We start from the raw sequence: 13,010 nt of genomic DNA, 5'->3' as shown, positions 1-13,010 counted from the left end.
AAACTGTTAAAACTTAAAATTTATGCATTTTACTGCATGTAAATTATGTCTTAATAAAAACATTAAGGTGAAAAAGGTGTATGGGCATTCTTCAACAAATAAATTGCAGAGAGAGACCACAAGCAAAGGAGAACTCATCGACAGATTAAAAGACTAACACATCAAATTGATCTATTGTAATATGTGGACCTTACTCGAATTCTGATTCTAACCGTAAAAACAGAAAGAAAGACCATTTATGACATTCAGTAAATAACAGTAAATGTGAGGCCAGGCACGCTCGCTCACACCAGCACTTTGGGGGGCCAAGGCAGGTGAATCACCTGAGGTCAGGAGTTCGAGACCAGCCTGCCCAATATGGTGAAACCCCATCTCTACTAAAAATACAAAAATTAGCCAGGTGTAGTGTTGGGTGCCTGTAATCACAGCTACTTGGAGACTGAGGCAGGAGAATCACTTGAACCCAGGAGGTGGAGGTTGCAGTGAGCCAAACTTACACCACTACACTCCAGCCTGGGTGACAAGAGTGAAACTCCATCTCTAAATAAAAAAATGGAAATGTGAACATTAGCTGGATGCTTGATACCTATTCTAATTCTATTGTATTGAAGCCATTTTAACCATAGTTTTACCCTCAACTCTTTTAGTATTCCATTAAAATATATATGTGTTTGAGTCTATCAATGTTAAACTTAACCATATCCCCTGCAACATGTTTCATTAACAAAATTTTAATAAGGGAACAAGAGTAAGTTTGGTTGATGAGAGAGGGTAAATGAGAAGGTATGTTGCAGGTGGCAGTTTCTCAGTCCTTGTTCAAAAGTGATGTCTTACAGCCCTAATCCTTATGGCAGATCTCTGTGTAGTACAGATGGCCTATAAAATATAATGAAATACTAACTTGATCTTCTATATTCTGATTTTCAGTCATTCACCTATGCAAGCAAAGGCATCTAACAAAGTTTTTATCAAGTTATTTTATATAAAATTTGGTTTTTATACAAAATTAAAATATCAGAATTTGGTAAAATAAAACTTTCCATAATTTAACAATGATGTTGATGAATTAAGACTGAGAAGTTCCAGACTATGAAAGGGATTTATATCATAGATACAAGCATCTTTGGTAAACTCTTCAGAAAGGAAGAGAATAAATAAAAGTAAATTCCCTTATTTTCTGAGATCAAAACCTCTAGTAGCTTAAAAATAAAAAGTTTTAACACTTTTAGGTCACCTCCATCTAGGGTTGTCAGGGCACTGGGATAAACGAACTCAATAATGACACCTTCCAATTAGGCGAGTTTATAAATCAACCTACAAAGTTGGGGAGAAAGAACATGTAGGCAGACCTGGAATCCTTAAGTAAGCTTCTCTCTTTCCACAAAAGCAGTTCAGAGATCTGTAAATATGTCCTGTAAGGCCAATCACAAAACTCCTCTGGTTTTAAGAGCAGAAAATTCTTTAGAACTAGGGGCCTGTATTTTTTCCTTCATCTGCTACCTATACCTCTCATAAGTACAACCTCTATTCATCTTTCTTGTCCTCTTACTCAGCCCTAGGCCTAGTTTAAAAAACAAAAAAAAGGAATATATTAATTTTTTTCTTAATATTGAACTCCCAAGAGACCACCAATATAAGCAGCAACTCCAAACTCTTGAACAACAAAACTTTATAAACTTTCTGTATCTGTGGTAACAATTCCATCAATGAGAAAAACAAGTTATTAAAGAAATAATTATTTTTGAAAAGTAGAGGGCCACCTATGTAAAGAGACTGCTTTTAAAAAAAAAAATCCAGTATTTGGCAGCTATAGCTCCTACTACAGGAGTACAGAGAATATTTCTTTCTTTCTCAACACAATTTTTTTTTTTTTTTTTTTTTGGGAAATGAAAAAGCAGGAAGACTTAGCTTTCTTTCTCAGTCAATTATCAATTGAAAAGAGAGAGCCAAATACCTGTATAATTCAGTATGTTACAAGGAGGCTAGAATATTTATTTTTAAAAGTCTCTAGTTCACCTAATTATATGCCAAATTTTTTAAAAATACATGTTAATAAAAACCATGTGTTTATGGAAAAATACACAATATCAACACCAAAAGTATTTCAATTCTCCCCAAAATTAATCCATAAATGTAATGCAACCTACTAAAACTCCAACAGAGGGAGAGGGGACAAGATAAAAAAAATTTTAAGATAAGGTAGAAAATTATACACACATAAGATAGCCAAGAAAAATATTTATGGAAAAGCCGTTTAGCTAGTATTTAAAAATTATAGCACAACAGTCTGATACTTCTGTGTGAACTGACAGATAAATGGAAAAGCAGAGGAAATATTTCACCCATACTACAAGAATATGACAAAAATGGTACTTCAAAGTGATTAAGAAGGATAATTCAAAATAAAAGGTATTGGAACAAATGGGAAATAATCTTGAAATATAAAATTATTTCACTACTTCACTCTCTAGAACAAAACAAACTGCAAATAAATCAAATAATTAAATGTTAAAATGAAATCATAAAAAGTATAAAAGTACTTACTAGGAGTAAACATGGGGGAAAATTTTTATGATCCTCAAGAAGGATTTTCTAAGAATTCCATAAAACTCAATGACTTTTTTGACTTTTATGACTCAAAGTCATAAAAGAAAATGATGAATCTGACTATGTAAAAATTTCTAAACAGAAAAATATACCATAAGGTCAAAATACAAATAACAAATCAATAAAAAGTTTTCAAGACATGACAAAAGGCTAGTTTCCTTACAATGCAGAATAAGTGAATCTACATATATGAGACCAAAAACCCAAAAGAATAGGCAAAAGCTGTGATCAGAAAAAATTTGACACCTAAGCCTATGAAAAATGACTCAAATTTAAAAGGACAATTTGCTAAACAATGTATTAGTTCACGAATATACTGTGCTGGTAAAGATATAAGGGAAAAGCTAACTTAACAGGTTGGTGGGAATAAAGGTTGGAACCATTCTTTGAATGACACTTTGGCATTAGCTACCAACATTTTAAATGCAAATATCCTTTGAAGCAGTAATTCTACTTGCACAGATTTATCCTACAACATATATAATGGCATGTATTCCCAAAGAAGTGTATACAAGAGTGTTCACAGGAATATTATTTGTAAGAGAAAAAACTAAGTATCAACCTAAATAACCATCAATAAGGGACTGATTAAATAAAATATGGTACATCCCCAGAGTCCTCTGCATCTATTTTTGTGGAAAATAAAGAAAGTGAAAAGGTTATACACGTATAAATAAATATTTACCCACAGATTATCTCTAAACAGATACTCAAGAAACTACTAACAGAGGGTGGATCTACAGAAGACAACTTGTGGAAATCTGGGTAACAGGTAGAAAGAGTTACTTTTCTGTATATTCTTGTACTGTTTGGAATTTTTACCTTGTATATATAAATAAATAAATGCTTTCATAAGATTTGGGATTTTTATTGAGAGAAAATATTATAGTAATTCTAGAACTATACAGAATATGAAGATCAGCATCTTACTCATTCAACAGACTGAGTTCTTATCACATCTAAGGCACTGCAATGCAGATACAATGCATATAGTCCTTTTCCTCAAAGAAAAAGGTAACAGCACCTTTCCTCAAGGAGTACACCGTCTGGTGGAGGACAGAAATCAGTAACCATACCATTACCTTATATAGAATGATATACACTATGAAGAGATAAGAACAGAATATTATGGAAACACGTGATGAAAGCAACTTAAAAATCAATGATCATCATTCCAAGAAACATAAAAATCAATAATAGCTTAAATATGAAATTATCAACTCCTCCTTTGGGGTTAAAAAGGATGATGATGGCATTAGTCTGAGAAAATCTTAGCATCAGTAAAGCTGGGTCTCATCATTTTGCATACCTATGTCCTGCACTAGCTATCTACAAAGGTCACATTCATTCAAACACTACTGAGAACTATGGTTTTACCATTACAGTTCCCATCCCTAGTGCTGTCATCCTCAGAAGAACCAGATCCCTTTAGAAACAGGAACAAAAAGTCTCAAAGAATGTACCATAAGTATAGTATATCTGCAACATTTACTTCTATTTATTTAAGGGTTCCAGGGAAGAATCAAGAAATAGCCATTCAGTTTATACTTTTATCCTGGGCTAGCCAAATACCTTAAAAAGGAACCATTAAATTGAGGCTTTGAATCAGTAGTTATTCAAATAAGTTGCTTGAAGGTATATTATGAAAATAACTGGCGGGGCACAGTGGCTCACACCTGTAATTTCAACACTTTCAGAGGTCGAGGTGGGAGAATTGCTTGAGCCCAGGAGTTCAAGACCAACCTGGCCAACATAGTAAGACACCATCTTTAAAAAAATAAAAATAAGGCTGGGAGCAGTGGCTCACATCTGTAATCCCAGCACTTTGGGACGCCGAGGCAGGTGGGTCACCTGAGGTCAGGAGTTCAAGACCAGCCTGGCCAACATGGTGAAACCCCATCTCTACTAAGAATACAAAAATTAGCCAGGTGTGGTGGCGCATGCCTGTGGTCCCAGCTACTCGGGAGGCTGAGACAGGAGAATTGCTGGAACCTAGGAGGTGGAGGTTGCAGTGAGCCGAGATTGCGCCACTGCACTCCAGCCTGGGCTACAGAGAAAGGCTCCACCTCAAAAATAAAATAAAATAAAATAAAAATAAAAATATATTTAGGCTGGGTATGGTGGCTCACGCCTGTAAACCCAGCACTTTGAGAAGACTGCTTGAGCTCATGAATTTGAGACCAGCCTGGGCAACATGGCGAAACACTATCTCCACGAAAAATACAAAAATAAGCCAGGAGTGGTGGTACGTGCCTGTGGTCCCAGCTGGTTGGGAGGCTGAGGTGGCAGGATCACTTGAGCCCACAAGATAAGGCTGCAGTGAGCCAAGATTGCACCACTATACTTTAGCCCTGGGTGAAGGAGCAAGACCCTGTCTCCAAAATATAAATACATAAATATAAAAGTTTTTTAAAAAAATAAAATTTAAAAAATTTTTAAAAAATAGCCAGCATGGTGGTGTGCACCTGTAGTCTCAGCTACTTGGGGGGCTGAAGTGGGAGGACTGCTTAAGCCCAGGAGGTCAAGGGTATAGTGAGCCATAATCATGCCACTGCACTCCAGCCTGAGCGACAGAGTAAGACTCTGTCTCAAAACAAACAAACAAACAAAAACTTAACAGGCATGGTGGCTCATGCCTGTAATCCCAGCACTTTGGGAGGCCCAGGCAGGAGGATCGCTTCAGGCCCCAAGTTTGAGACCAGCCTGGACAAAAGTGAGACCATTGTTTCTTGGTTTTTAGATTTTTTAAAAGAAAATAACTACACATAAAACAAAGCCAATTAATAGTCAACAGGTAACATGCTCCTTTTCAGAAATGTTTTTACAATATGGCAAATCCTTTAAGTTTACAATAATATAGCACTAAAATAGCATGTTTTCTAAACACTATTCCATGCAGTTATTTATCAGTGGTTCCACATATATCCATCACTTCATTTTAAAAAGGATTTGAGAGAGTTTGCAAATCACTAAAAAAAAAAAAAAACACCACAAATTTGACACTGGGTTGCCCAGGAACCAATCTGAAACATAATTCACCATATCCATAAGGAGTATACTACTTATTCCCAACTTTTAAAAATAAGAAATGGCTTAACCAGAAATTATTTAGAATGACAAAAATCAAAGTGGGGAATGGACAGGGCATGACTTTCTTGTGTTTAGAAGCATCTACTTCCTGGGAACTTGGACTTTATATTAAGAACTGATACCTAATATTTAAACCATATGTCACTCAAAATCTTAAAATTTCTAATACATGCTCCTATGCCAATAGAAATGATCATATAAAAAATGGCTTCATGATAGTAAAAACTAGTAATTTTTAAGCCCCAACCCATAATCTATATTTATGAGCAATATTCAATTTTATACAAATTTTCATGGCAATTAAATTTTGGTAGTCTCTGAAACTGATTTAATAAGCACTAATATTCTTTTCTTTGTCTTTACATTCATGGTTTCCAAGTCCTATCAATTCGTCTTTCATACAGCCTCTTTGTAACCTAACTATAAAAACAGAGATTCATAGCCAATTAAAGAAAGCATGCTTCTTATACTCTTATATTCCTCCCTTCTATTCCATTTTCACTGAATGAACAAATAATGAAATAGTTCAGGCCCTACTCATCTCTCTCAGAACTACTGTAATAGCTTTCTAAATAATTCATCTGTTTTTCCTTCCCACCTATCTTGAATATTGTCACCAATTTTCTAATACTGCTTTCCCGGTGCCTTGCCTCACTTCAAATAACCTTCAATGGCTGTCTTCCCAAAGCCAAAAGCTCTAATTCGAGAGGGGGTGAAAAATAATAACTTTAGAAACAACAATTAATAAAAACATTTTTGGTTTCATAATATAAATTACCAAAAGCAAGGGCAACTGGATAGCAGAGCATGGATTAAAGTGGAATGATAAAATCCAAATTCCTTAATTTGGCATTCAGTATCTTTCAGAATCCAGATCTACATATTTTCGGTCTTAATTAACCTTGGTTTAGAACATGTCCAGAGACCAGCTCGAAGTCACCCTTAATTATGTTTGCACTGCTCTCAAATCAATTTCTAGCCAGAGTTTTCTGTGCATATCCTCAAAGCCTAACTTAACCCACCACTAAGCCAAGTATTTTCCCATGAAAAATGGCTCTCAAGTGAGAGGTTTTAGTCTCACTTCAGTTACTGCATTGCGATGGAGATGCTCTGGGCACAACAGCAAACAGTAAAATTACAACTTATTAACAGATGAAAATCAGGGCTTACTCATAAATAATGTAAACAGCAATGTTAAACAGACAAGTGTCAGTGATCTAGAAACCCTCTCTTCCAGGTAGGCTAGTCTATGCTTCTAACCCTGCTCTGCACATTTCTCACCTTTGTCTCACATCAGTCCTTTCAGTAGCCCTGAATCTTCCAAACTTATTTTAGTTCCAAAATCACAATATAATTATTTAATAAGCATATTTTAATTTTTTTAAAAAGCGAAACGTTTTTACCATCGCCTGTTAGAGAAGCCCAATGATCTGGGTGGGTAAGGCCACCTCTTCACTCTCCCACTAGTTTTTCTCACTAGTCTTAAACACTAGATTCTCAGACACAAAGAGCTCATTCCTGCCTCAGGGTTTTGCCCTGAAGTTGCTTGGAAATGTTTTCTTCTCTGCAGCTCAAATCTCACCTTCTAAGCCTTTCTTAGTGTCACCTAACCTAAAAAAGCCCCCATAAATCCCCATCATTCTCTATGCCATTATCCTGTTTATTTTCCTCATAACACCAGTATTCCGGATTCTTTATTCATGTGCTTATTATCTGTACTTTCCCAAGGGGGAGCATATGTGTCTTGCTTATTGCTATACCCTCAAAGCTTAGAATAGATCCTGTCTCTTGGTAGGTAATTAATAATGGGTTGAATTAATTAACAAACTCTTGAATGCATTAAGAAATCCAGACACACTGAAAATGGTTAACTATCCATGACCATAATCACAAAGTTCTTACACTTACTAAAAAAACTAAAGTTTCCCAATAAGTATCATCAATACGGAATTAGGGAACTCTGTAAAGATAAGGTCCCTTAACAGGCAATATTCTTTCCCCATTGCCTTCCAACCTCAGCATTCCAACACACAAGATTCCAAGAGAGTGCTGTCACCCCCTGAATCCCTAATGTTCAAAGACAGAACTCTTTTCTTTGTTCCCATACCAAGATTAGTATGCTTTTGTCAATCATTAAACTTCCTGTGGCCAGGCGCAGTGGCTCATGCCTGTAATCCCAACACTTTGGGAGGCCAAGGTGGGTGGATCACCGGAGGTCAGGAGTTCAAGACCAGCCTGGCCAACATGGTAAAATCCCGTCTCTACTAAAAATACAAAAATTAGCCAGGCGTGGTGGCAGGCACCTGTAATCCCAGCTACTCGGGAGGCTGACGCAGGAGAATCACTTGAACCTGGGAGGCGGAGGTTGCAGTGAGCCAAGATTGCATCATTGCACTCCAGCCTGGTGACAAGAGGGAGACTATCTCAAAAAAAAAAAAAAAAAAAATTCCTGTTTAAAAACTTATTTTATATTTTTCTCTCTTACCTCAGTTTCCCTCAACTATGTCTTTTTCATACAGAAAAACGGAAAGATTGAGTTACTCCTCATCTTCTAAGACCTTTAATATGGCAATTAGTGTTTTGAGTAGTATGGGAGTGAGGAGTCCGTCAACATCAAAATATTACTCAAAAGCTCGCAATTGGCTTATTTTCCCCCATTATGGAGAAGTGAATTGAGAAAAAAAAATCAGACTGATTTTCTTTTAAGAAAGGAATCACCTCTAACATCCTACAAGGCTATGAAGATTTCCAAGCAGGCAGTTTACACTACTTGATTCTTGACCTTTTACACATAAAGGTCCTACTGCTAGTGGGACACTTTCTGTCCCCAAAGTAGCAAGTACTTATGAATGCATCTAATATTATGCATTCTCAATCTCTAACAAACATGATTTATTTCGCTTCCAAAATAATTTCCCAAGATGAAAACGGCAATAAAACAATGTGCCTAAATAATAATATACAATCAGGGACTTAGGTGAATGAAAGAACTTGAAAACTATTTTACAGACCATACATAGTCATGCCTCGCTAAACAGGGGGAACGGGATCTGAGAAATGTATTGTTAGGCAATTTTGTCGTTGTGCAAACCTCACAGTGTACTTACACAAACCTAGATGGTAGAGCCTACTACACACCTATATGTAGGCTATATGGTATAATCAATTGCTCCTAGGCTACTAACCTATACAGAATGTTACTGTAGGCAACTGTAACACAATGGTATTTGTGTAGTGTTTATCTAAACATACCTAAAATAACACTGTACAAAGGATTAAAAGATGGCACACGTGTACAGGGCACTGGCCATGAATAGAGCTTGCTAGCCTGGAAGCTGCTCTGGATGTGAGTAGTGAGTGAACGTGAAGGCCTAGGACATTACCACGCACTCCTGTACAACTTACAGACACTCTACGGTTAGGCTACACTAAATTTATCTTTAGATATATTTCTTCAATAACAAATTAACCTTAGCTTACTGTATCTTTTCTATTTTATAAACTTTTTGGCTCTTTTGTAATAACGTTTAACTTAAAACACAAACACATTTTAAAGCTATAGAAAAAAATTTATATTCTTATTCTATAGGCTTTTTTCTTTTTTTTTTTTAACTTTTGTTAAAAACTAAGATACAAACGCATTACCCTAGGCCTACACAGGGTCAAGATCAAGACGTCGCTAGGCGGCAGGAATTTTTCAGCTCCATTACAACCTTATGGAGCCACCGTTGCAAATGCGGTCTGTCCTTGACTTAAACGTCGTTATGCGGCACGTGACTGTATTTTGATTCTATAACCTAAAACATATCACTTCTGAAAAACAGTATTTCTAACCAATATATATGAAAATGTCTGTCTCAAAACATTTCTCTGTGTCTCATGGTAAATCTGCCACGAGTTCAATTAGCCAATTCCTGGCAAGGAATCCACAGGTTTTCCCTTCTTTAGGAATGTCAACCATTTTGCCTTTTATTTTTTTCTGTAAGATTCAATTATGATGCACTAAGAGGCTGGGCCAAGTCCACACTAACAGCAATTCCTCCGACCCTGCAGCTGAAACCCCGGCAAAACTACGCCCCCTCGAACACAATGCCTAGATCCCCTCTCCCTGGCTCGGTTTAGCTGGTGGGGAGCAGTCCACATCACACCCCGGGGAGCTGGGCGGTGGCAGGACTTTACCAGAACTCTCTCCTTCCCATTTCTCCACGCACCACACCACTGGAGGCGCTCTCCCTTCACTGCGGTTGGGTCAATGTGGACGTTTTCCACTCGGCCAGCTCCCCACGAGCACAGGAGAAGGGGGAGGGGAAGCGCAAAGGGGCCACCCACGCCAGGCAGGAGGTGAGGAGGGAGCCCGGGGCAGAACGCAGGCCAACAGACCCGCAGCAAAATTGCACCTTTTCCAAAGGAGCAACCCAGACGGGTAGACAAAAGCACCTCCTAAAAAGATCTGGGTGCCAAGGCCTTTCTTCCTCACCTCGAAGCCCAACCAACCCAGTAAATCCACAACCCTGGCTCCCGGGTATATACCCAGCTCCTACTACGGGTGGGTGCCTAACTTCCGAGAATCGGTACGCTGGGCATCACAGAGGGTAGAAGTGGGAGCCGGGAGCGGTGCACGTGTTCCCCGAAACCAAGACGGACAATAAGAACAAACCCGGGCTCCAAGGGCCGCCCCACCCTTCTCCCCGCGCTTCCAACCAGACGGGGCGCCATCGCCCCGAAGTCCGCAGACAAAGCGCCCTCGGGGCGGAGAGCAGAGCCCAGCCCAAAGCATCTGGGGCTGCACACAAAAGAGGGAGGGGCGCGAGGGGCGCGAGGGGCGGCGCGAAGCGAGAGGGCGCGGCACTCACCCACGGAGCCCGAGGAGCCCCTGCGCTTGGGCGCGGCCGGGGTGGAGGGGGGCGCGGCGGGAGCCGGGGCTGGCGGGGTCCACGCGGGCTCGGCCTGGGGGCTCACGCTGGCCGGGGGAGGAGGGGGAGGCCGGGCCGGAGGCTCGTCGTCCTCAGGGAGCTTGGAGGGCGAGACTGCGGCAGCAGACAGCGGGGATGGCGCGGGCACGGTCGACGACACCGGGCTCGGGTCCCAAGACGGCTGCCGCTCCGGGGCGACTGGGGGCGCGGCCGGCAGGGGTCCCCGGGGCGCCGGCGGCACGAAGTCATTTCCGAAGTCCATCAGGGGCGCGCCGGCGGCAGGGGCGGTGGGCACTGGGGCCGCGGACAGCCCGGCGGCGGGCTTCCTCTCCAGCACCTCCAGCTCCTCCAGGTCTTCGTCCTCGTCCTCCTCTTCCTCCTCCTCTTCTTCCTCCTCGTCCTCGGGCTCCCTCACGAACTGGTACTTGAACGCGGGCTGCGGCCGGGGTGGGCTGTCCGAGGACGAGACCAGAGGCGACTGGTCCAGGTCTTCCATGGCTGGAGGGTGGAGATGATGCTGCAGCTGCTGCCGCCGCCGCCGGGGCCGCGTCTCAGAGCCGCGGGCGGTTGTGGGGGGTTGGGGAGGACCGAGAGGGGCTGGGCCGACCGAGCCGAGGGACCTACTGTGGTGACGGCTCCCGGAACAATGAGACTGCTCCTCCTGCCTCCGCGCCGTTGATGCGCCACCCGCCCTGTCCCCAGTTGCCGCCGCCGCCGCCCAGACGAGCTAGGAGTGAGGCCAGCGGACTCTCCGCCCAGTTTGGCGTGACTCACCCTCCCCGGGGGAGGGCAGGGACTGGCGCGGGAGGGAGAGAGCCAATCGGCTACAGGTTCGAGAAGACAGGCGACCAGCCGGGCCAACGGAAAGGGAAGGAGATGAAAGTGGGTGGGGACTACGGCACTTCCTCTCTCTTACTGGCTGGGATTGCGTTCAATGGGCGGGGCTGAGAGCTGGGAGCTCCACCCCCACTTTGCGTAACTGTGAGTTGGGGTGGGGTCTTGGCCTTGCCCGCAGCTGGGGGTCCGTCTGTCGTTAGAGCACTGGGAAAGAGGGCGGGCTGCTGGCTGGGAGGGGTCGGCGCGGTTTCTGGCGCGCAACCGGAAGGGCGTTATCCTGGGGGAACTGAGAGTGGAAACTTTCCTCCCGGCAAAGGAAGAAACCCGACTGGAGAAAGGTATTAACGGGACTGTGAAGTGGGCCCTAAGGATTTTTAAAGATTTTTGAAATAAAAGATTATTTGTTCACGTAAAGTTCCAAACTACATCATTACTACTACCACCCTAAAATAAGAAAAAAATTGTTTTTTGACAGTTAGGCTCACTCAGTCTAAACCGCAGCCCCTGAAATTGGTAGGAAAACAGCTGTGCTGAATTAACTAGGGATCTGGGGCCGAGCATTTGAAAGTCTGCTCTTCTTCCAAAAAGAGTCTGGGGCCTTGCCTGCTGGACTCTTACATGGTAAGAGGGTGAGTCACCCAAAGAGAGAAGCAGCGGGGAGACAGGAAAGTGGAAATACAAAGATGCCTTGGAAAGCTAATTTGGTTCACGTTACATTTCAGTCACCTTAGGTTCATGAGTCAACATTTCGGATGATTCAGGCTTTCTGGGAGTCAGGAAGCCCCATACTCATTGGTTTGATATGCAGGAATAAGCATGATCCCCATTCCACTTTTTATGAGGCTGGAGAGTTTAAAGAAAGTAGTTGCAGAACATCTTTGTAAGAATCAGGATCCTTTTATCTTTCTGATTTACCTTTCAAAAATATTCACTGCATGCCTACTCTGGAGGCCCTGAGGAGAAGAGGATAACCTGCTTTCAAGTTGCTCAAAGTCTAAATCTGTGCTGTACCTGACAGGTACTGGCTACTTGTGGCTACTGATTGAACACTCAGAATGTATGTAGGTAGCTAGGCTGAAATTAGATGTGCTGTAAGTGTAAAATGTGCACTGGATTTCCAGAATTAATACCCCCAAAATGTAAAATATCTCAGCTTTCGTGTTGACTGAATGTTGAAATTGATATTTTGGATATATTGGGATAAGTATAACATTATTAAATTAATTTTACTTGTGTTTTTAAAGCAGCTTCTAGAGTATTTTAAATACATAATGGCTTACATTATATTTCTTTTGGACAGTGCTAGTCTAGATTAATAATTAAGAAATTTTGATTGCCATGAGGAATCACTGGCAAATTCTTAGCTCCAACTAATTTATATTACTGTGGCTTAATTTGGGTATTAAAAAAGAAAAGTAAAAGTTGGAGGGAGGGATAAATAGGTGGAACACAGAAGATTTTGGGGGCAGTGAAACTGTTCCGTATTATCCTGTAATGGTGGATACATAACATTATGCATTTGACAAAACCCATAGGACTATACAACAGAAAGAGTGAACCCTA

The 13,010-nt window shown here is 41.2% G+C and overlaps 1 protein-coding gene across 4 annotated transcripts in view; it reads right to left on the bottom strand.

Annotated features, from left to right (window-relative positions):
- The window catches only part of RTN4 (reticulon 4), a 78,579-nt gene extending 66,997 nt beyond the window's left edge, over positions 1-11,582 (bottom strand). For 3 of the 4 annotated variants that reach the window (XM_054473927.2, XM_054473936.2, XM_054473938.2), the window contains exon 1: positions 10,551-11,582. In XM_054473927.2, coding sequence (XP_054329902.1) covers positions 10,551-11,106 — 556 coding nt within the window. In that variant the 5' untranslated portion in view covers positions 11,107-11,582. Of the gene's footprint in view, positions 1-9,876; positions 9,946-10,550 lie in introns of those variants that run through there. The other variant, XM_054473935.2, reaches the window with a different exon arrangement.
- Between the last annotated feature and the right edge of the window lie 1,428 nt (positions 11,583-13,010).

Source organism: Pongo pygmaeus, chromosome 12 (assembly GCF_028885625.2).
Source record: "Pongo pygmaeus isolate AG05252 chromosome 12, NHGRI_mPonPyg2-v2.0_pri, whole genome shotgun sequence".
In the NCBI taxonomy this organism is placed as follows: Eukaryota; Metazoa; Chordata; class Mammalia; order Primates; family Hominidae; genus Pongo; species Pongo pygmaeus.
The sequence above is the reverse complement of the archived record's forward strand: the minus strand, read 5'-3'. Positions and strand labels throughout refer to the sequence as shown.